This window comes from Neodiprion fabricii, chromosome 2, assembly GCF_021155785.1.
Source record: "Neodiprion fabricii isolate iyNeoFabr1 chromosome 2, iyNeoFabr1.1, whole genome shotgun sequence".
NCBI classification, from domain to species: domain Eukaryota; kingdom Metazoa; phylum Arthropoda; class Insecta; order Hymenoptera; family Diprionidae; genus Neodiprion; species Neodiprion fabricii.
The window spans coordinates 1,211,419-1,236,899 of record NC_060240.1 but is presented as its reverse complement, the minus strand read 5'-3'; the positions used below and the strand labels follow the sequence as shown (position 1 = coordinate 1,236,899).

Sequence of the window (25,481 nt, the reverse complement as noted above, 5' to 3'; positions counted from 1 at the left end):
GTATGAAAACTCCGTACTCAGGATACATCAAGTACGGATCGTCTGAGACGAGTTCGAAACCGTTTCTGCGCAGTATTATCCATACGGAGAGGTATAAAATGTAACGAGTGTAACGACAATAGCAACGTTGCAACGCGGGTGAGTAGCTATAACGAGAACATTATTAACGACGATGCTAATAATAATAAAGAGAGTTAAACCACGGCGGACTCTAAACGGAAGTAATACGGCCGGCAACTACCCGCGGGATCGCCACCCTCGAAGAACACCCACTCGGGCACGAAACCGCAGGGTCGGAAGGATGGGCATGTGCCGTGCGTGTATCCCCTTTTTACCTGCGGGAACCACGCACATACGGTGACTGGGTGATGTTGCGCCTCTGGACGTGTGTGTTTCCCCGGAATAAATTGAAGCGAGGCGAAGTGGAGTGGAGTGCCGCTGCTTGTTCCACCGGCTCCGGCACACCGAATTGCGTGACCGAGCCACCCTTGTCCCTTACTGCCCTGCCACTTATTAAGCGGATGTGATGGCGGTGTCGCTCCTTCCTGACAACCCGGCCCCCGTCAATTCGTTCCTAATTTCTTCGTTCTTATCTCGATATGCGAATCTGTCGCAGCGCCGAACGCGATGTTGACAAATAGAAAATAGCGACGTTGTATGGTGTAACATTCGTTGTCCGCCTAATTTGATAACCATCCGCGACGACGGGGTTCGTTTCCAGAGATTTTAATTGTTTGATTATTAGTACCGAAGCCGGCGACTTTGGTATGGTCGGTATGGAGTAATTCGTACTTGATGTATACCGAGTATGGAGTTTCCATGCCTGGGAAAAATAGCGAAACACATCGGCGGATTGGACGTTATTGGTAGGCGAAGACTCGAGTGGAATGAAATAAAAAACTTTTCAAGATTATTATTGTTCGTTGCCTCGAACTTTCCGCGTTTCTATATTCTATAAAATACTTTACTCATTTGCGTTGCATCCAAAATTGATTTCTTTCTTTTTTTGCTGAGAGAGAGAACATTGTTCCATTCGTCCCAGCGTCGTCTCACACTACGGTATGGACATTTTTTCATTTTACAGAGGTTAAAAACTTATATCAACGATACCTTACATTCGGGGAAAAATGGTGACGGATATTAATCGATTCTCCGTCACGAATAAGTGAAACGTTGAACTTGAAGCTACTTTTGATTTTATTGAAAAACGATGTGTAAACGAGGTTAATATGTTTCCAAAGTGCGAAGATAGAACGTTAATAAAAACACCACGTCACTGTGATAGAGTAAATAAACAAGCCCCTTCAGTTCCCACTTCTACAACGAACTCCGTACCTGAAAAAATTATTCATCGCCAGCTCTGACATTAGCTATTGCGGTAACCAATCCACGCGGACTCTCACAGCTCGCGGAGAGAGTTTGACGCTTCGTTGAATGCCTTTCAACTCGGTGTTAAAGCTCGAACCTGCCATTATTTTCAATTTGATAAAATTAACGGTGCAGTGTGTGTATAAGTATAGGTACGTATATGTAAGGTTCTACCGCGCGCGCGTTTCTCCGAGAAGAACAATAAATAAGGGCCAAGTGAGTAGTAAATATAAATCAGGAGCGATTGGATGTAAGCGGGGAGCGTTATGTGTCCCCAGCGTCCCGTATGTGGGTGGCGGAGGAGCTCTGCCCTTCCAGCTCCTTTCCTCCTCCTCCTCCTCCTCCTTCCTTTCCGCTTTTCCCTCGATTCCCAAGGCTGCAAGATCGAGAGAGTACAACTCGCTACACGTCTTCTTTCCACAACAGCTCGAGCACCAGAGCTCAGCGTCTGCTACTGGCTACATTATCCATACGCAGAATCACCCGACAGTGCGTATCGAATCGCACTCGTGTTTGAATCCCCGTTTCTGTAGGCGTGAGAAAAAAAATGGCATTCAATTATCGTCTCTGGGTCTGCAGTCGAGCCACGCTGCCTCGAAAAAGTTCGTTTTTTCCAAAAGTTACGGACTGCTCACGATCGATCCAAGAGCTTATACCGCATTCGCGAACGCGCTTACGGCGTCCTCGATCCACCTGCAGGGTCCGACATGCTCGGCGTTTCAGGGACGTTTATCACTTTTCCGATATTTTTCAAGTATTATGTAACCGCCGCGACGCGGCCATTTCGTATTTATATACGTACATACCTACGTACCAAGGGAAGCGGGGTAACCAGTTGCACTGAATTATGCGAGGCTTGTATGTATCTTCGATAATTCGCAACTTGTCGCCAAAGACCCCGAGCAGTTTTCAGGGATCGAACCCTCGTTCCGAGACGACGTTCGCCACTTCACCCCGTACATGAACATACCTCTTCAACTCTCGCCCTGAACTCCGAAAAACTCTGGCTAACCTCGACCGGAAGTTTCCGACAAATCACCGCGAGGATAACATAAGCGCGATGCTCGCTGCTCACGCGGTTCAGACCTCGGATTGGATCATTAAGCTGCACGTTTGGCGCGACTCGCGTCCCTGACTGTAATTGGCGCAAGTTCCCTGCAAAGTCCGTGCATATTTCTTGCAGACCGTGGCACGTGGTGCGTAATAATCCACCTGAGGGTCGCTTGGCGAGGGGGGAGGGAAAAGCTCACAGGTGCACCGGGTGCGTGAAGGTGGCTTTATGGAGGAGGAGAGTGCTTCGGAGACAGCGGACGTGTATCGATTATGCAATCACGTGACAAGTGCCCACAATACCGCACGTATGGCCAGTCCTACCAGGGGGGGGGGGGGGGGGGGGTAGAGAGCAGCCTACATCACGCAGTCAGTTCCGACGTTAATTATCGAGCCACGATCGCCCCGCACATATGTTTGTTCCCAGATTTTTCCACCCGCGACAGCAGCGCTGTGCACCCATACCACCGCTTATACTCTGCATCGTGCACGGGACGCCGGAGAATTGGTGCCTTATTTTTTTGCCCCCATATGTCGGCTGCCTCGTCAACGATTCACGGTATTCGGATAATTGGTATCGTAATACCCTACGGCGATATCGAGCTTTACCAGCTTTACGCGCCGATCACGTGCTTTTGGGTTTTTACAAACGGCGAAGCCAAGAAATTGTCGGACAAGTCGTTTTCGCAAAGTCATGGAGTGGATCGTTCTGGGTTGGGTCGGGTTCGTCCACCTGAACTCAAACAAAACCGCCTCCGCTGCCCGTGTGGACGGTGGGCAGAACAAAGTGGGGCTGAATCGAGTGGGATACTGTTTACTTTTCGTGGTTAATGAGTCATGACAAAGTGTGTACCACCCCGCTATAAAAGAAATCGATAATCACGCGGCCTCGGTGGCCTTGTTTCGTTTTTGCCAGTCTGATTCTCATGCGTAACGACACTTCCGTGTCTTCTTTTCGACCTTCCATTCCGCGGCTTTAAGTCGCAAAGTTTCGTGGTCATTGAACCGAATGCATGGATTTTACCGTAATGACACAGGTCTGCAACCAAAAAACTGCACAGGTTTCCTATACCGTTTCTTGTAGATTTTCACCCACTGAAACTGGGAAAAATACTCAAAAAGTTCCGTCACGTCAGGTTTTTTCTTCAACCCGTGTTTGCGGTTACGTTTTGGAGTAAGACTACCATTTAATTCGAAATTTCATATCCTATTCTTGATTCGAAAAATCCTATACAAAATGCTTTTCTACTTCCATTTAATGTGTATTAGAGTAAGGCTCAAGAATAAGTGTTTTTAATTATTTTTATGCGTTTTTTTTATGCAAATACCTTGTATTTTGAAAAAATACTGTACGCGATGGAGGAAAATGGAACTAATTTCTGGATTCAGCAAACTCGAAAACTGAATATTTGTCAAAAGCATCCCATACAGCGGAAAAACAATATTTTTTTGCAGACCTGCGTGATCAGACTGCATCCGATCATGTTTTGTCATTGGACGAAATTTAGTCAGCTATTGGAAGACACGTTGAAGTTGCGGTTTTTTTCTTTTACTCGAAAAAGCTAATGATAACGGAAAGCGAGTGAGGCTGTAGAGGATTGGATCGGCGATTAAGTTCAGCCCCGCAGACCGGTCGAATCGGCTTCAGGAACTTAATGGAAATATCATCCGCTCTATTACCTGAAACCCGTTCCATTTACAGGCTATTCAACAATCAGTTGGAGGAGTTGAACGAACATTGGACGGGTATCCAGACGTCGGAGGAGACATTTCAATTTCGGAAAAACGGAAAGCCTAAAAACCTCTTACTATACTTTGGAAATTTGCGAATAGCTTTCGAATCTCGATTGTTCTATTGAAATAAAATAAACAAATGAGAAAAAAAGAAACGATTTAAGATCGGCGAATGAAAAGCTCGGGGCTCATTTGTCACTGCATGGAGGGGCTCGTTCGTATAGGAAACAGGTGCCACGAAAATGCTCGTCTTTCGTGATTGCGGCCATCAATCATACCAGCGCGCAACAAAATATATGTACACGAGTCTGTCCACATATGCACACTCCCTCAATCTTAGAGTCGCGCGATTCAAAGTATCTCATGGAGCTGCGAGTGAAAATTGAATTGCGGCACTGATTTTTCAATATATTTTTCAAAATTGACGCAGAGAAATATTAGAAATCAAAGTATCCTCGTACTTTCAAAACTATCTAAATTTATTAGCCTATTCGTGATTGTAGATGGATGCATTGAACTATTTGAATGGAAACAATTTTCTTTGTAGTTTCATTTGACACATATATTCTTATCAACAAAAATTATTTACGGTCAATCGAATTTTATCTACCGACTTAGATCAACGAAACAAGTACCAAGTACAAGTTGCAGTGGATTTGTTTAGGGTGAGAAACTTAATTTGCTTCTTCAAACCATCAAAACTTATTGACGGAAGTCGGAAACAACGATACAATATAAGTTTGAACGAAAAAAACAAAGATCTGTTGGATTGACGAAATAAATTTGTTTACTAAATCACGTAAAGGGATTGATTTAAGAATATCAAATGTCATTCCGCGGATTATTATATTCTTCAAAGACAACAAAATATTCAGTTACAGCACGGAACTTCGTTTGAAACTATCAAGTTTTTAAGCAAATCAACCGTACAGTTCAAATGACTCGGTTGGTTGATTTGACTTGACGGAATTTATTGTGCCAACTACGATAGGTATATTCATTCGCGGATATAATCCATTATTACTACAGTAACAATGAGACTCGACACGCGTGTTTGAATAAATTTGTCAAAAGCACACGAGCTTGAATCGACCGCATCTGCAGCTGCGCACTCTCAAAGTTTAAAAAAGAAACGTGATGCCGATTTATATGATTATCCGAGAAATGCTAGCGTGAACCACGTGTATACAGCATAATGGGTTGAACGAAAAGTGACGAGCGAGCTCGTAAAGCGTGCGAATTGGTTTGAATAAATAAATGTGAAAATGGAAAGAAAAAGGTTCGAAAGTGAAACGAAGAAAAGGAAAAAAAGGATCAAAAGAAGAAAAAAAAATAATAAAAAAAGAAAGTAAAAAAAAAGAAAAAATCGTCAACAGGCGGAGACGCGATAAAGCTCGAAGTCCGTGCACGATTTGATGTACCTATATATCACATGTTCGGTATATAGGCCATTCCAGAACGAGTAATCTCATCTAGGCACTCAGCTCGCTGCGACGGTTTTTATCCTATTACGTAACATGAATAAACTAAAGACTGTGGAGACTGCGTCGCGGCGAAAAAGAGAGGAGAGGAGAGAAAGATGAAGAGAGGCCAGAGAGAGGAGAGAAAGAAGATGCTGGCGGGGCCGAACGGGATGCCGGGATGGTTGTCAAGCCCTCACCCTGATGCAAAGAAAAGCTCGAAGCTTTTCGCAAACCGGGAGAAAGGGGGCGATTGATGCTGTTTTCGTATCTCTCGAGTGGTATACTTCTGGCATATGGTACCGGTAAGCCGATATGTTCCGAAAAGTGTAACCGATTCGAGACGAGACACGAGAAGGCGAAACTTTGTCTTCTCCTAAATCTTCAGCGAGGCGCAAGGGGAATTCAGGTCTAACTATTAGGTCGGTAATGGGGTTGATAGTTAGATTATGGGCACCATGACGATGTTGGTGAACAGACGCCATGTTTTGTGGGTTTTTAATCTATACTATAGGTTTGCTGTTACTATTAATTTGCGTTTCTCCTTGCTCCTTTCCTTTTTCTACGGCCTCGTTTCAACCACGTTTGTGTCTTTTATACCAGTATGGATGTTTTGAAGAAAAAATTGAAGTCCTTTTTTGGTAGTCGGATGTATTTTGAGAGAAATGGTAAACCTAACTTGATTATTTACAATTATTGTAGCTGACGATATGGCTCTATATTTTACCGGGTTCATTCGCAGGTCTGCAAAAAAATGTTTTGTTTTCTTTATCAAGTTTTCGAGTGTGCTGAATTCAAAAATTAATTCCATTTTCCTCCATCGCGTACGGTGTTCTTGCAAAATACAAGGTGTTCGCATAAAAAAAAAAGTATAACAATAATGAAAAACACCACCATTTCGTTACAATGAACTAAACAATATTCCTTACAAAATTGAACAAACAATTTCCTTGAGAAATGTATTTATTATTCCGTGTTCATTCTTTACGCCTACGATACCTTTTCGTCTTCTCTTTTATACGCCTCCGAAGACGCTCCTGCTTTCCATTTTCTCTTTCCCTGTTTGTATTTATTCTCGAGTCTCACTCTGATGCGCATTAAATGAAAATCAGAAATGACTTTTGCATAAAATTTTTCGAATCAAGAATAGGATACACGAATTCGAATTAAACGGGAGTCTCGCTCTAAATGAAACTACAAACACTAGTCGAAGAAAAAACCTGACGCGATGGAACTTTTTTAGTATTCTTCCCGGTATCAGTTAGTCAAAATCTGTAAGCAACGGTATAAAAAACCTGTGCAGTTTTTCGGTTGCAGACCTGTGTTTTTGAATGTCTGTGTTACGACTGGTTTATATTTCACTCTTTGTTTCACGTGTGCTTAATGCGAGGATGATTGATTAATTTTTTTTCTCTAGTTGGTCGTATTATGATTGTTATTTAAATTTTTGTGATTGTAATAAAATTGAACATAAAATGGAAACTCTAGTTCTTGATTGACCTACGACAACGAAAACAAACTTTTATTTCCGGAGTCCAAGAGTCTCGACGAACAAGGGAATAAAAAAAGACCTTCCGTTGGTATTCATTGTGTATAACTGCGGTGTTATTAACGAGGTTACCGCAGGATAGCGCGAGGGACCGAAAAGGAGACTGGAGAAAAAGAAAGCGAGAGAAATTAAATGGGCGGGAGGGCGCCGAGTCAACTTCGTTGTACATTTATTCGGGTGAAACTTTCGGTAATTCAATCTGTCGGCTGTTTAAGCTTTGCGGAGCTCTGCAGCGGCCTTTAATTCCAAATTGGGGCAATTTATCGGAGGGCATAATTTCGAAGATCGGTACCCATCCACCTACCTCTAAGTAAAATGCCCGCATAAATTGGAATTTATACCCAGGGATGAAATTGCGGGCCGCCCGCGGCGCGTTTGCGGGCTCGAAAGTATGATGCTTGGTTGTTTCCCTCTTATGTATTAGTTAAATGGATGTATAATTTAAGTAGAGCTCGTATCGCACGCGCACGCGATATTCGCCGCGACGCTTATTTATAGAAATAAAAGTTGAACGGTTTTCGGTACAGTTCTCCTTCAATAATTATATACATAGGTACGCAAACGCATGAATGTATTATACCTTGTACGCAGGTATAGAACAACAATTCTGCATTCGTAATTCATAATAATTGTTTCGGTAATTTGCCAAGCCGTTTGGCAATCGTCGAAACTATGAAACAAACTTTTCGCGTTGGTATACCTAAATGAAAATGACTGTGCAGCTTTCTTACAGGTTTGCTTCTCTTTTGCGACTCGATTTCAAAACTTATTCGTATATTGCTGAACAGTTGTTTGCGGAATGTATTCAACGCGCCAATCAAATATTACATTTCTCGTTACTTCGTTGTACACACTTCCATAACTTGCACGAACGAGAATCATACATAAATGCAGAAAAACGAGAGTAAAAAACAAGAAGTTGACCAACAACGAGTCGCGTGTTTGTACCGACGGTGAAAAGTTTGAAAATGGTAGGCGGAACGTGTCAAATGTATAAAATTGTCGCGGGTAATTCTATGCGAAGACAACGGCGAGAAATCGGGATAAAAAATCAATGAAACCGAAGCATGATAATAACGGCGATAAGGCTGATAATGCGGATAATTGAAGACGAAATGCTTGAAAATAAGATGCGTGATAAAAACGCTGTCGTAATTATTTGACAGAGGATAAAAAATGGATCCGAACCGCCGAGCTGTGATTAATTATCCACTTTTTCACCCAGCGAACAACTCCTCGGGCACGTGCGCTAGAATTCCAACGATTACTGTCGTCCTATAAGCGGGACATAACCCGAACCCCTGAAACGGCGAGTCCTGATAGCCGGCGGTCTCTTTAACGGCTGTAGGCCTATAGCCGTATCCTCGATTGTTAGAGGCGTTACAGGGAAGGAGCATAATATTTGATGAGTATCCTATCGCTATGAGGTATAAATTTTTTATCGCAGGCCCGCTAATGCCGCGTCAGGCATCCTAACGATTTCATTTTCGCACCACTCCTTTCGCGTTTCCTCCTCCCTTCGATTCGAAAATAGGTATCTCGGAAACTTGTCGCGCTATTTTACGACCCCGGTTTTCCCACCCGTGATCGAATTGGTTTCACGCTTCCCGAGTAAAGCCCGAGTTTATGCGGTGACACGGGACTTCGCGAAAGAGAGTGTACCGAGAGTGAGAGAGTGAGAGAGAGAAAGAGAGAGGGAACGGCGAGGATCGCTATGCTCTGACCTATATTTCATTAATTGGCCGTGAATAATGTATCCGCAGTCTGCACGAGAGAGCTGGCGGCAAATTAGATACGTCGCCGTCTGCACCGTCCACTCTGATCTTTGACCGTGGAATCCCCGTTGGTCGGGACGAATAGGAGAGACGTGGGGTTTTGTCGTGGCGTGGGCGGGAACCACGATTGCCTTCTAATTTGAGCCGCGGATCGAAGGATCCTTCGCGTCACATGCACACACCTTACAGGTACCTCAACGGATCGGCGACGAGAAGGTCGTAGGTACTTACGGTTGGGTTCGGCATGCATCGCCTGGGCGGGGGCGGCATGGGTTCCGGGGCAGTTCGGTAGGGGGAGGGCGAGTATCGCCCGGAAGGAAAGCATCCTGGGGCTGTGATGGGCGCCCCGTGGAGTCCCTTGCTGCCCATCATCTTGTCCGGCGAGTACATCATCGTCGGTTATTCGCGCGGTGTCTTTCGACTCAAGGTACCGTGAAAGTTGTGGGCGAGTTACGAGGAGCCGGGATTTCCCCCAGGAATGACCGCGGTCCTCGAACCTGATCGTTCGAATCAAATATCATCCGTCCACTCCCGCATCTGAGCCCGTTTTCCTCTTCGTGGCCTCGACTCGCTCTCAATGCGCGTTCGACTCTCCGCCGACTGTTTGGGACTTGGTCCGCTTGGCCGACGGGAGGTGATAAAACGGAACCAAGGATTCAGTCTCGCCAAGCCCGCGCCGTCGTCGCCACTTCCATTTTCACTCTCTGCACCGAATTCCAAACTCGGTGGAATCTACGCCTGCTGTTCTTCCGTACTTCCTTCTTCAGCTTCCAACTCAACACATGATACGTTTCATTGATCACCAGGTTCGCGATGTAACAGTGAGACCGTCGAACCTGTTGTAGCGTTCCCGTATCTTCACCGGGTTCATCGGCTCACCTCGATCTCTGTGTAACGCGATTCCGGAGACTTTGTTTCACCAGTATTATCGGTACGAACAAGGACAACTGTATGCGAATCGACGAGTAGAATTGTGCAGGTAAAACACCGACAACCATCACTGTCTCACAAGTCTCTGGCCTGCACGGTATCTTTCCTCAACACCATGACGTATTTCGCGGTTGGGTGATTATGGTACCGCCCTTCAGTTCGTTGGCAATATTCCACGCGTAGTTTGTAAACAGTACAACAATGTAGGGTGTTTCCGTGGTACCCACTTGGGATTAGGATGACGTCTTGATCACACCGCGGTCGTAACTCGCGATACAATATCACTGCAACAGTAAACAACAACTGTTTAAACAATCGGCAGGCCTACCTCAACTCGTGCCAACCCGATGTAACGAACACCGTAACTGTCTCATCGCGCAAACGTTTGGTAAATGAGAACGTCGTCTCTCACTCTACAACCACGAAAATGAAGAAAAAAAAACAAAAAGATCAGCCCCCGATCGGGTGTGGACAGGGGCTCTTCTCAGCACTCGGTAATAATTAGTAGGAGCTGTATCAGCGGCACTCTTTGACGCGAGGACCGGTTACGAGGACTGCGCGACATGTTCTGCAGATAGATATCGTAACCCTAACGTTTCGCAACAAGGGATGAAACGCTCGGCGGCGGGGTTACCCGTCCGCGTACCGAATCCGGGGGTGAAACGGCGCCTCGGGGGACGGAGGGGAGGCGATATTTCCCCTCTTTGGGCGGAGCCTGATGTCGCCGCTACGCCGGCGCTTGAAAAGCTCCGATACCGGCGGCCATCTTGCGCCTGGATTGTTCGTGCTTTACCTACGCGGTTGTGCCGAGTCGTTCTTCCTCCCTCCTCCCGCCTCCTCCCCCCTTCGCCCACGCAACCTTCGTCCTCTGCACCCTCGTCAACCCTCCACGTTACTCTCCAAAATCCAACCCCGTCTTCGTCCGCGCATCGCCACCACCACCACCACCACCTCCATTCTTTCCGCTACTGTTACTGCTATCGCCGCTTCTTTTTCTGGTTCTACTACTATCGCTGCACCCCTTCCCTCTTTTCTTCGTCCCTGAACAACCCTTTTTTTTCATACGTTTTATGTGTGCTCATATCAGAGTGTTCATACGATGCCCTTGTACACATGTTGGCTGTAGGTACGCGTATTATCTGTCAGTTTGTTTACTCGTAATTGGGTGTCAGATAAATACAACCCGCGTGATGATATATGATGGGTTTTCCTTCGGTTTTCTCTCTTTTGCATTTTGCTACCGGTAGGTATACCAACGACTTTTATACCGCGCTGTATGTGCAGGATATAGGCCGGAGATATCCAACTGAGGATAGAAGTGGGATCTTCGACGATTGGTTAGAGCCGATTTAACGAGTCAACCGAGGCTCGCGGGATACGGTTTCGCAGGCGTTAAGAATTCAGATGATTGGTAAGAGACGTATCCGAAGTCCCTTTCGGTCCGGGGGTCAGAAATCTCGACGTCGGAGACATCGATTGGTATGTGTAGGTGTGATTGTACGTGTTTCACACTCGTTCGTAGGTTGAAAACCTGCAGATGCGACGCGGAAAAGGACTGCGTGACAGCGGACACGAAGGAGGAGAGTATAGAAAAAAGTATCTCGGTTGTAAGTGTGAATGGGGTGTTTTGAAGAATAGTTTTCTTTTTCCTTTTCTTATTCTTTTAATGCACAGGATAATTTGCCGGTGGAAAAACCGAGAGAGGAACGATGCACAGAACACGGGGAAACAAAGATGGAACGACATGGCGCAGAAACGAGTGGAAAAGAAAACGTTCGATCGAATGGAAACACCTGTCAGTCGCACGCCGGAGACACTTATCCTACGACTGCGGTCGCCTCGAGAGTCCGAAAGGAAACAAGAACAAGAGAAAGGGAGAATAAACTACAGGAGAGCTATGCCCAGCCATCGTGGATGAAATAGTAACGATGTTAAACTGTAATTCAATGCTGCACGCATTTTACTTTATTTTATCTCTTCAGCGGTGTGGACAAAGAATTCAAGATTCGACGCCTACCGAATGTCCTTTGGTAAAACTGAAAAACGTTATATTAAGGGGTTATATGGGTTTGGAAAGTTTGAAAAATCGATTTTCTTGTTCTTAATTTTTTATCTCACAGTAAAACGCGTCAAGAATATTTCCCCAAAGTTTCAAGTCAATCGGAGTAAAAGTCCAGGAGAGAGAGCCTCTTTGGAAATTCCTCTCATTAGGCTCGACCTCGTTATATCGTTCTTTTCCAAAGACTGTATTTTACAAATCAGTGGATACGATTTCTCAGAACCTAATGCACCGATCTTATTGAAATTTTGCACACCTATTCTAGTTAGGATTAACTGGTACTTGGACGAAGGTTTTTTTTGCTTCGATCATGATTTATTTTACAAGGCAATACGTGATGTAGAGTTTACCCAAAGTTTTACTTGTTTGCACGCAACTCTGCTAAAAATTCAAATTTCAATTCGTTTTTTTAATCCTTCGTCCAAGTACAAGCTATTTTCACCTGCTAACAGAAAGTACTCGGTTTTTTGATCTCAGCTAAAGCTAGAATGAGTTATCGTGTCCACCGCGAAAATACTGATTACATAAATTTTTGTACAAAATTTGGAAGAAATATCGTTAAAATATCGTTCTTTCGCATGCCTTAAGTTCGAATAAAATAATTCTTTAACTATATGTTTTTTTAAATTAGAGAAAACATCCTTTCTCTAAACCTTCGAAACCCGTGCAACCCCTAAACGTCTCGAAGGTCCAAGTCTTGCAATATTCTATTAAAATCTACCGCGCAATTATCTTCAATCTACAGCGCCGCGATGCAATTACGCAAATTTCCAGCCGCGCAGTTGTTTCGGCCGCTTTCACCACCACGGTCAAAATATCGTAGCACACGATCCGACCATCGGGCGAAACCATTTCCCGTCTGAGAGGGTACCTTGGGTACACAGATAAGACACATATACCAATCCTGAATCCAATCGACTTGATTTCGTTCGGCCAAAGTCTCTCGCTACTGTACGTACAGCGAAGCGACGAAGTAAAGTGATTGTCCTTGGCGGATCCGTTTGATTTTTCTCCGCCAATTTATCTCCCTCCCCATCTCGCGTCGTCCCGTCTCCCTTACTCTCGCCGCTTCGTAAAGGACGAAACTCACCCCCTCGCGCCATTCTCTTTTCCGCGGTTTCGCCTGCCCGCACACAAACACGCAGAAACTTGGCGCACACCTCGTACCTCTACGTGTTATACACCCCCGGAGATGGACGCACGGAGTAGCCGTCGCGGCTAGGCCGGACCTCGAGGAGGACGGAAACGGGAACTGGAACTGGAACTGGAATGGGAACGAGAACGGGAGGGACGGTCCGTTTCCAAGGGACGACGTCGGAAGGTTCCCGCGGGGGCTGTGTTATCGCCTCGGCAGGATGACCAGGCCGCGCTGTATCAAATATTAAACCTACTTGCAGCGCCCCGGGTCATCCGTGGGTCGCCCTCGGGTCACCCTCAGGTCTCCCATCTACACCCGTCTGCTCGTCTGCCTCGAACCCGCGTCCCCGCGAGCCTCGACTGCGTCTGCCACTTATTCCTCCTCCGTCTCTCATCCTCCCCCCGCCCCTCGCAGCCTAGGGGGTAGGTAAACCGACGAATTGCGTGGAGGAACACACCGTCCGTCTCTGTCGGCGATGTAAGGTGCGTGCATACGAGTCACGTCGATTGCCTGCAACCGGGTTGAGATGGATCGGAAGGATTTCTCTTTTCGTCGATCGATCTCCTCGTTACCGTTTATCGATTCATTGTCGCTCGCGTCGCCACGTTAGAATTACACGATACTTGCGATACTGAAAACCACAGCGCAGAGTCTGTGCTTATGGGGTGTAGATGAAAATTTTTGCAACTAGATGATAGTTGCGGATGTTATATCGCTGAACGTGTGTTTCCCGCGACGATAAGTTTGCCGAGTTTCGTGGATATACTTGGATGAATTTATATCGTGCGAGTACCGTCGGGGGGGGAGATGAAGGGGGGAGCGAATCGCTACGCAGCCGAGCGTGTACCGCACGAGCGCAATGTATAATCTAAGCCATATGCCGTAAATGTGGCGGCGGGTGTATCATTAGGCAAAGCCTTATCCCAGTGCCTTACACAGCGCCGGGGGTGGCTACGCCGTGAACGTTGGTATTAACGAGTGTAATAATTATTAAATGAAACAAACTGCCGCGGCGGTCGGTAACGAGTAAATGAAAGTAACCCCGGAATTACCCGGCGATAATACCGCGTATTTGCAATCAGGCTAATGAGTATAATCAGTAACGGGTCGGTCTTGATGGAGGGAGGAGCGGCGCTACCCGCCCCCCTCGCTGTTTTACTTCCACTTTTTCCGCACCCTCTTTCGAACCACCTTGACGTTTTGCATCGCGTCGATTGCCGCCGATCCGGAGAGCTCGACGATCGGTTCGAGTATCAGTTGTAACGATGAAATTCGCAACGGTAAAACTATGAAAGCGCGTCGCCTGATCCATGCAGTGCGCATCCGAGTCGAAATTTACACCCTACCTGCATAAGCCTGCAGATACTAAGCAGCGCCTTATTTAGTACTTTTTGGTCCTCACGCCCTATTCAGAACCTTGAGAGAGCTGTATTTTTCACCGTTGGACCTCTTGCGGACCTTAACGTCCTATTATAATCTATTCCGGTACTCTGTGCGATACTCGTCTGATATGAGAGCCTGTTTAATGCCTTAAGGTCCTCAAAAAGTACAGCAATAGCGTCTGGATTGGTGATTGTATTATTCTACTTACTCGGAATAATTAGATGCGATAAGGGACCAAGGTTTCCAAAGCGAAATAATCCAAATATTAACGCGTCATCTGTTACCAAAATAACAAATAATGCCCCAAACCTAAGATTTTACTCACCCTAAGAATTAAATAACGCAATTGAGAATTGTCAGAGTATGAGAAATGAATTTAAATCGCGTTACTTATCATCAAGGTAATGAGTATTTTTTTCATCGAATTTACGGAAGCATTGATCTTAATATTCGATGACTGAAATTGTACATTCTGTGGTAAAGGACCCGTAGGCGTCTTGAGGATTTAGAGGATACGGAGGACCCGTAGAGGGTTTAAAGATGTCCTACTTTGCACCTGAACGTGGAAGAAACGGTAATATCGGCCAAATTTATGTCTAGAATAGCTTCTCTGTTCCACACAAAGTTAGTCCTCCGCGGGCTCTACCACGTCCTGTCAAACGTAGGACTTGCAGGCGCACACGAGGGTCTAAATTTCGATTCGGGCAATTGACCCCCGCCCCCGAGTCAAAAGTTTGGCCCTACGTTAGACCAGCAGGAAATAAGTAAGGCCTTATTAAATCCTTTTTGGCCCTGAAATCCTGTTACAACCTTGACAGACCTACCTGCTCTATATTTGTACCTATCGTGAACCTTGACCTATTTTGGTGCTACATGTCCTAATCCTCCTACGTGAAAGCCTATTTATGGCCTTGAGATCCTGGATGAGTTTATACGGTACAATGAGCGTAAGTGTCAGAAATTTAAAATTGATGAAAAATTATTTTTCTGTACCTTGTACGCTTCAACCCGTTTAAACAATCGTAAAAGTATTTATTTTTTTAAAGTCACTCATTTTATTCTTGCACTACAACCCCCGCGTATGAGTTTATTAATATTACTCTTAAGAAAACGATTGTGAATCTTGACGAACTAAATGCGTGGAAACAAATCTTGCAGATAGTTATACTGCGATGATTAACGATTATTACGAGAATTCGTAACTCTCAATTCGGAGACAACTTTTACACCCGCAAAAAATATTAGTAACGTTAATCTCAACTATTGGATATTTGAATTTCGTATCACTACTTATTTCTATCCATCCATAAATATTTAAATTAAACTCGATTATTATTGAGATTCTTGTGGCCAAGTTTTTTTTGTAGATGCCCCCCCCCCCCCCCCCCTCCCTGCTAGCTACATTCAATATTGGAGGACATAAAGGATCTGTAGAGGTCCTGATGACGTCCTACTTTAGACCTAAACGTGAAACGAATGGAAGTATCTGCGATTTTTCGGACTAAAGTAGGATCACTTTATAATACAAAACATGTCCGTCAGGCTTAACCCTAACCGGTGAAAAATACTGGGTGAAATTGATCCCAATTCCAAAAAATTGATATCCTGTTTCAACAATGATTTCTAAAAATCTAAAAAGTAATTAAAAAAAAAAAAAAAAATATCTAGTTATTGCTTAAGGATCGCAGAAAAAGTTCCATCAATTTTTCTAACCAAAATTTCCACGACCAAGTAACTCTACGAGTAGTTTGAAAAATGTTTGGGGTGAAATTCACCCAGAACGACGAATCAAGGTTGAAGAAGGCTAAAAATTTCCATACCACACGATTCGACCGCCAAATTATCGGCTGTCTCGTAGCCGACGCTGCTCTACGTTTTCGACCCACCCCGCAGATTTCCGTGCATCGCACCGCATCGCGACGTTCAAATCGGGGGAGCGTTGATGGTGGAAAATCCGTCGATCCAGTGAAAATGTAACGTGGCTTTCGTTCGCTCGCTTCGGAGTGCGTACAGAGCGGTTCGACGTACGCCCGGAGGGGTGGTTGGTCGGAGGTTGTCTCGCTCCTTCCACCGCTCGGCGCAACCAAGTGTCCTGAATCTTTAAACCCCCGTCAGTCATTGTAACTGCTGATGCGAGGGGCTGTCACGTCGATTAGGTGAGATGGCGTGTATATCCTAGGTACGTGCCTATATACCCGCCTGCAAGTTCGCTCTCAGTTAGCGGCTGACGTCGCTTTCCCGCTGCAACGCGCGTCCGATTTCGCCTCGTCTGCCAAACTTTCGATCGCGATGATCCGCGCACGGGAAAAGCTCGCGATATAGGCTGCGAACTCGACGTTTTCCGCATCGGGAACCCGTCTGCGGCCGGGAGCTCAGCTCTCCTCCTTTAAACTGCTCCCATAACTAATTCAACCAAAGCCATGCCTGCAGTTCGCCGATGAATGCCGGTCGTGGCTTTACTGTACGCCTGTTATACCGTCGCCGTGAGGCCCTGGGGGCAACTAATCACGTTACGCCGAGGGTACAACCTATCGAAAATTCCCCGTCTTCGTCCGTCACCCACTCGGTCATATGTTGAAACCGTGCATGTACTCTACGGCAGCGCGGGCACGTGCCATTCCGATGTTTACCGCACTGCAGGCTATGTTAGGCCAACACACACCGTAAGTTGTACCCACCAGTCGCGGGGTTACGTTGTCCGCGTGTAGAACGCGTTGCGCTGGCACATTGGGGTCGTCGAAGACCCGCGTCTACTTTGCAACGCCGCTACAGCAAGACTGCCGTACTTAGACTTAACCGAATGACGCTCGAGGGAAGCGACGGATGTCATCTGTGAACAAATGGCGCTATAAATCACATTTTCAAACTTTCAAGTTACGAAAATCTCGTTTTCAAGTAAGGAACGACCCCAAGGTGCCAGCTAACCGGTCGGCGCGTCCCATATGTATACAAATATATCCAGCGTATCTTTTCCCGCCAAAAGCCAAGCTCTGGAAGAAGTTCCGGAAATAGCCGGAAGGCTGAATTGACCCGGTACGAGGACGGCGATACATAATGCGACTAGGCCGTTCCTCGTTTCTTGAATATCGTGTGACAAAGTTACTCCGATCAAAGTCCCGGAGGGGACGAGGAGGGCGGGCGAGCTGCAGGTTGGCGCCACGTACAGACCCCTCCACCGTCGAGCGTAAAGAGCGAAGGAAGGAAAGAACCAAGGCAAACTCCACGTCACCCTCTGGGGTGGCCGCTTTTGTGCACTTTTTATCATAATACACACCTACAGGGGCGGTTCAGCTGACGCTGCCGGTGGTGGTGGTGGCGCCTCGGGGCAGCCCCAGAGTGCTCGATTCGCATGATACTCAACGTACGTCCCGGGTCCCGCGGCCCGTACACCAACCTCTCCTATTCACCCCGATAGAGAGTCGCTTTGCCCCCTCGAGGAGCCGGAGGAACCAACGACGAGGCGATGGAATAAACTGGTCGCGATTTTCCCTGCATATACATTATATACCAGCCACCCTTCGCCTCCTCTGGCACTCTTACCGATCTCCTACCTGCCAAAGGGATCCATTGAACGGGATCAAAAACTCCAGGCTCTTTTGACAGGCGACACTTGGTGGTGTCGTTTTAATCACACCAGCGGGAAGGACTTTCCGATCGTCCGATAAACCCCTTTCTCAACTGGAGTGAGAGGAGGGGTGTGCACCTCGTACCCGGCCCTGATGGTCGGAAGGAAGGTAGGAGTAGAAGGTAGGTATCTAATTTGGTATGAGAAAATGCCGGAGTCATCGAGAGTTGCGAAGAAGGAAGGAAGAGGCGGCAGGATCGCTCCTCTCTCCTCCCCCATCGGCCCATTGCTCTCCTAGCTCGGCATCGCCCTCGAGGAGCGAAACACGCGAAAGCCGCCAACCTTCCCGAGGTACGCGGTGCGCCGTTCGCATACTTATGCCCTGGCTGTGCACATAAAGTTGGGACGGGGAGGAAGGTGGAGCCGGTGGCCTCGCCCCGGTTCGCCCCGGCGGCGGTGAGGCTGCTTCTTCGGCGTTCGCCGGGGTAGTTCTTTCCCGCCGCCACCGCCGCACAAGAATAAGAAACGTGGGGCATACATAAACAAGCGGAGAGGCCAGGTTGCGGGGAGCGAGGCTCGGGGTTCGGATGCAGCAATTTAAAACGTACCCCGGAATTCCTCCCAGCGGAGCCGTAGAGCCGCCCGCTGTATTGCGAATTTCCTCTCCACTCGGCTCGCCCGCCTGCGCTCGGCATCCGGCTCGAATTTCCACCGTATAAAATAGAGAACCCTCCGCCACCTGCCTACGAGCTGGATTGAATTAGCCGGAATTTTACACGGATCGTTACCGAGTCACGCGTCATCCGGTCATCTACTCCGCACGCTGCACGGTCCCAGTCGTTATTACATCGTAGATGCGCTTGTTCGAACTCTTCACCCTGTTCGTTTCCAAAGCTGCAAATTCGGGGGATATCGCTGCTCGTTTTGATCCTTGACATCGAAATTCTATCACGAGCATTGTTAGGGCGTGGATGATCGCGATCACGACGAGCGGCTATCGATGACCGCATCCACACCCAACAGTGACGTTGTTACGGCCTGTTTCGGGTTCGTAATCCGTCGACTTATCCGCGCACGTACTGAGGATAAGAGGAAATGAGAGGAAATTGTATTGAAGAGTTGAATGTTTGAGTATGTAATTGAATTATTGTCAAAGATATGGAGAGTGCAGTGAGAAGATGTCGAGGTGGGAAAAGGGAAAACAGGTCAATCTAGATGTTGGCTGAATGGAAGATTACTTGAAAGTGACTATACCTATAAGGAGAAGGATGCAAGGGACTGCGGGGCTAGTTGCAGTGCACGAGTAGAGGAAGCACTCTGCTTAAGCGGTATAAAAAACGAAGCAGTGAGGTGATGATAAGAAGATAATGCAGGGTGTACTGTAAGGTAGCTGTGAAAGTGTGCAGGGAAAAGAATCCAAGGTCTGGAGGACGTAACGAGCTTCAGGGAGGCGCTCTCTGTAGAGACTTCAAAAAATGCAAAAAATTTTGGTCAATTCGCAAAAATGACGTCCCGAAAGCCTTTGAGCTTGACTCAGCTCTGATCCGTTTGGTACCGAGTGCAGAAGTAAGTCGTCTAGCAATAATAGCTGTTAGAAACGCAAAATGAGTATTACGAGGAAGCTGAAGGCCTGTTATATGGTGCTGGAATAGCTGACTAGTCGGTAAATTACAGAATCATAAGTTTTCCTCTTGCTGAAACTTTAAACGCGATTATCTCGAAACTTTTTTCTTTCAACAAGTTGAAAATCGGTGTACACGATTGCTCGAAAATTATTTGACCGATCAAACTCATATTTGGCACAAGTTTTTACGTTACTTATGTTCAATTGATGTACCTAAGACCGAATAAAAATTGTCAAAATGAAACATGTTTTTCTCTGGGTCAAAGTTTGAGATCTTTGCCGAACAAATCAACTTTTTTGTTCTAAGATCTCCCCTTTAGCCAATTGTCATTACTTTTCCAATATTATTGGTTCATTAAGTGACCACACGTGTTGTACACTAATCAATTTTTTTTGCTCAGACTGCTTCAGATATTCCTACGAGGTGCTGGAGTCTACATCGCATTCCACCTGCTTTCCGAACAGCTTCACAGCGACTGACTGTTACATCTCCGCCATTTTCCACTTTTACGTGGCAAGAAAAGCTATCGTTTTGAGAACTACAATGATCCAACAAAAAGTACCTATGAACCTAAGATGTATACATTCCTTACCCTCCCAAAAAAAAAAAAAAAATTCATCCAAATCGATTAAGATTTGACGTTTTATGTAGAGAGTGGTCCCCTTCATCGATCGCTGACTTTTAACCCTGGTATCAAAAATACAGTTTCTTCGGATCCCGATTACGTCGACCGAGATTCTTTGCAACAAAAATTGAAGTCTTCAGAGTCGCCAGTGAGTGAACGAACCGCGTCAAGTACGGATGATGAAATTGCGCGAGACGCCCTAAATGCAATTCCTCTCCTTATCCTCAGCCATGCGCCGTGTTTCAGATTTGTCGGGGGGCTCGGCAGGTTCACCCGACGTTGTCGCGGGCGGTCTGACAATGCATCGCTTAATCAAATACCGATATAACAATGGTGAATTTCAAGTTGTTTCACCGCTGAGAGCGATTGGATGTTTGAACGTCGGTGTCGCCCGGGGCGAACGTGTTTGCCGAAACCCCCGTCTGAGGCGGGGATCCGGGGGGGCAGCCAGCCGTACCTACTTCGGTTGGCACGACGCGGAGTCAGGGGACACCAATTGGTGGTGGCAATTCTAGTAATGTACCCGTGGGGTTGCGACGAGGTATCTTTTACTCCGCGCCTTTCAAACGCCTCGCGTCTCCGGACAAAGCTACGCCACGCCACGTTCCTCTGTATTCCGTTCCACGTTTCGGACGGATAGTCCGACGACTACGGCTGAATGGTTGGGAAGAAGAGATGAAAAATTAAAAAACTCCCTTCCACGCGAATTCTTTTTTCTCTCCTCCCTTCGGTATCTACTGTACATACACCGTACGTGTACTGCAAGGATGCGATGTCGTCAGGACCACTGCACAGTTGTCGGAAGAACGGAGAGGCGTAACTGGAATGAAGAATAGAGAAGAATCTGAGGAAGAACAAGAATGAGAAGAATAAGAAGAAGAAGAAGAAGAAGCTGAAGCTGGGAACAGCAGTACACAGCTCCTGAATTGTTTATTAGAGAGCCCAGTGCCTTATACCTTTGTTGTATTTCTCGAGAAAATATTGCTGCTTCGGGCGCGAACGATTGCTTTATGGTCCATTTCGTTGATTTCTCGTTCGCTGTATTTTACAAATTATATACAACCCCCCTCCTCGTTCTCCCCTTTCGCCTCACGTTTGAAAAACGGACGGTAAAACAAACTATTCCCGATTCTTCGGCGATACGTGCTGTTCCGCTGCGTTATTTACACCGGCAAGAAGAGAAGAGTCTATTTGCGTTTTACTTGATCCATTTACAATCGTAGAGTGTCAAATTCTTTGTAGGAATGGCCCGTCGTTTAACACTGCAGCTAATTCCGCTGTTACAAGAGCTACAATGATAACCAAGTGTATATCGTTCTCGGGATTGTCACTTTGCAATGCGTCATCTCGTGGAAAAAAAATCGAACTAACGCAACCAAGCTGACAGCTGTTCGTTGACCGTGTTTTTTCGCGTGTGTATGTTAAAACAGGCATACTTATAGGCGTGAGTAATTTGAGGGCCAAGGAATTACGATTTGCCTCGATTGAAATGAAAAACTTAGGTTATGCGATGATAAAATGGCGCCGACCATCAGCCGGCTCTGACGTCATGAGGACATTTTCCAATACGGATCATTCGAATGGAAACTGAATTCATTTTGAAAAACTTTTTCAAATAATAATAATAATAATAATAGTAATTCGACGGAGGCGTTACGCGGGATTGCGGCTCTTCGTATCGCCCGATCGAGAGAAATCCCGTTAATCTAATCGGAGAGGGAATTGAGTGGGGGTTTGGGGTTTAATTTCGGGTGGAGGGTATGTGGCCCCGGTGTTCCATCGCTTTATGCGAGTATCGCGCGCGAAAGTATGATTTCATGAATAGTAGATCGGTGAGGGAGGAAATGGAAGTGGCAATATTAACCTTGCTACTGCTGCTGCTTCTGACGCCGCGCAGTAACGCCGTGCGTTAAAGTATCACTTAAAGGAGGCTACGCTGCTGCAGCAGCCCGGCAAGCAAGCCGTATCAGATTTCCCGGCATTCCCCGTTCCCTCGCTGCCGCCCGGCCCCATTAATACACAATGAAAAAGACCGATAACTTAAGACTTGGACTCAGCTCGGCAGATAGCTTCGCTGCTCAAAGCCCAAGATTTCATTCCCTCCGATATACGGCTGTACGTACGTCTATACGGAGGCTTCGTGCTCTCTCTCTCTCTCTCTCTCTCTCTTTTTCCGTCTCTTCATTTTTTCATCCCTTATACACGCTGCGCATGGTATATCGCTGCGAAAGACTATAACTTTGATTTTTCTTTTCAATTTTCTTCCACCGACGATATTCTTCTCCTTCCGTGCTGTAACGGAGACTGAAAAAGTAGAATCAGATTTACTAATTAATCTGAGAATAAACTTTTCAGTATCATTAGTAAAATTTCATGACATTTCATGACTTTTCAAGAGGTCGCATTGAATTTCATGACGATTAAAAATTTTCAAGTATTTTCGGCTCGCTAGACACCCCGGTGGTCGATACGTTTGTAAACGTAACTCGGTTAAACTACCGCCGCTTTTTCCGCTAACGTTTGGTTTTTCCTTCAATGTTTCTTCCTCCCCTCTGCAATATAACTTATACGTATACTCTGTGTAGCACTTGCCGCATGCCCAAGTGCGTGGAATCGTATGCCGGTGCAGTGCAGGTCGTTCGGAAGGGTGGCGGAGAAAACTGCTCGACAACTCTCGCGAACTCGCGGACTCGGAGGCCTGTCTGTATTCTATCATACCGAATAAACCAGCTGTCTATTTCCCGATCCAACCCTCAGATCCATCAATTATTCAGCTCCTTCCTAGGTAGTTGTGCGGCACCGCAACAAAGTTCAACTTTATACGGCAAACTGCCCCCCGACTCGCCCCCCTTCCTCACTTGCTCGAGCCATCTTCCTCGCCGCGGTGCCCGATGTCCAGCCGCACATTATGCGCCGACTTTGATGGCCTTTTCCACGGAGCCTAGAAAAAAGGAGAACGGTCTCAATGTACAAGAAACGGTCGAAAATTTGCAGCAAGATATTTCTGCACTGCAGATGCGCTAGAGTTGCTAAGGTCGGGTTTTTTAAATTCATGAACGGGGAATGCCAGTGATACGAACCATAACAAACAGGCGCCATGAATCTGACATTAACGTCACCAACGCTACCCTGGCGGACGTTGAAGAGGAAATTATCTTTCTCCTTTTTACTAACCGCAAATAAAGCTAAAAAGCATACGTCGATAGTAATCTTTATATGTGGGCTTCGCGGGCTTTTCTATAATCTCGTGCAGCGCGTTGCACTCTTTCTATTTTTTTTATTTTCCCGTTCCTTGGCTCCTTAAAATACCTTCACTTTTATATTTCGGGAACGGAGAGCGAAAACTCTTGCCCGAGTGATATATCGGTCGATGCAGGTTGTATCGCGGACATTGTCGTCAAAAGTTTGCCGATAGGTATGTATGGGATACAAATCGCCCCCGTATACATATATCCTGCAGCGCAGAAATAAATCGGGGAATTTGTGTGGGCGTCGTGGCTGCTTTTTCTCTCTTTCTCTCTTTCTCTCTCTCTCTTATTCCGAGGGGGTGGCTGGCCTCGATTTTAATCTTTCATCAGTACGAAAGGAGTAGTCGAAGCTTTCGTATTCCTTCAGTCTGTTCACACCTTGGCGCCCTGGGACTTAACTTTAAAAACTGAGATCTAAATAATGTACGATGGCGGCAACAGCGGTCGGTAAAACAGTTATAAAAACAGCCGTAACTACGTTAGAATCAATTATTTAAGATGCAGAGCTCCGTAAAGAGAGGGGGGTTGGGTTTGTCGTAAAAGGAGTTCGAGGAGTGAAGTGTCGCTGGGATGGGTCAGCAGGGTTCTTCCCCGGCTCCCTGAGATGGGATCAGCGAGAGGCTTGGTCAGGGGCAGAGGGAGAAGGAGGAAGGAGCCGGTTGTAAAAGACCGCAGTTAAAACTTGCCTGAATTATCAAAGGGATGACCAGAAATTTTTTTCTTCACGGCATATGATGCTTGCAAGCTTCCTTGCTTCACTGTGTGTCCATACCCATTGTTCGCCATACTTTCGAGTTTATGCGATACTGATAAGCACGGAGTGGCCGAGATAAGGGAAACGAGATGTCACTCCAGGTACAATTTGATACAGAGAGCAGGGATGCATCAACAGCCTGATCACGTAACTGAGCTCCTTATATGTAAAAAATTTTCTGACATTGCACACTACACGGTGCCGGCTGATAACACAGGTTTGCAACCAAGAACCGCACAGGTTTTTTATACTCTTTGTTTTCAATTTTCACTTGCTGAAACCGGAAAAAACACTCATAAACTTCCATCACGTCGGGTTTTCTCTTCAACTCGAGTTTGTAGTTTCATTTAGAGTGAAGCTCTCGTTTAATTCGAAATCCGGTATCCTATTTTTGATTCGGAAAATCTTATGCAAAAGTGATTTGTCACTTTTATTTAATATATATCAGAGTGGGACTCGAGAGTAAATGCAAACAGAGAAAGAAAAAATGAAATGCGGAAGCGTGTTCGGAGGTGTATCAAAGAGAAGAAGAAAAGGTTTTATAGGCGAAAAGAACGAACACGGAATCTTAAATTTTCGTAAAGAAATTATTTGTTTAATTTTGTAAGAAATATTGCTTAGTTCATTGTAACGAAATGGTAGTGTTTTTCATTATTGTTATGCTTTTTTTATGCAAACACCTTGTGCTTTGCAAAAATACTATACGCGACAGAGACAAATGGAAATATTTTTTTGGATTCAGTACACTCGGAAACTGAATATTTGAAAAAAAAAATCCCATGCAGCTGAAAAAAAAATTCTTTTATGCAGACCTATGTAACGAAGCAACTCACATATTTTACTCCCCGCGATTCGTTTAGTCCTTCTTCTTTGACGATTCCCGACTGACGTCATTTCTGTCCCGCTCTCCGGCTGTGCCTTATACCCTTTGTTGATCGACTTAATTGAGTATTCAGGCTCTGAGGTACTCGAACGCGGAACAAGCACTCGACAAGGTTACTCGCGACCTCTCATAAGGATTATCCTCGGGTCGAGTTTAAAATTTTGCCTGCTGCATGGTTCCCATTGTAAAGTGACGAAGCGCGCACCCTATGTTCCAGCATCGCGTTCACAGATCGCTACAATCGTTGTGCGAACTCCGTTTGCACGATCTCATTTTTCGCACATTCCGATTGTACTTGAAATATAAAAGTTCGTTAACGCGCTTATACGAATGAG

At 45.9% G+C, this 25,481-nt stretch overlaps 1 protein-coding gene across 2 annotated transcripts in view; it reads right to left on the bottom strand.

Moving 5' to 3' along the window:
- LOC124175366 (inhibitory POU protein) overlaps positions 1-10,429 on the bottom strand; it is a 29,777-nt gene extending 19,348 nt beyond the window's left edge. For both annotated transcript variants that reach the window (XM_046555562.1, XM_046555563.1), the window contains exon 1: positions 9,168-10,429. In XM_046555562.1, coding sequence (XP_046411518.1) covers positions 9,168-9,329 — 162 coding nt within the window. In that variant the 5' untranslated portion in view covers positions 9,330-10,429. The remainder of the gene's footprint in view (positions 1-9,167) is intronic.
- Between the last annotated feature and the right edge of the window lie 15,052 nt (positions 10,430-25,481).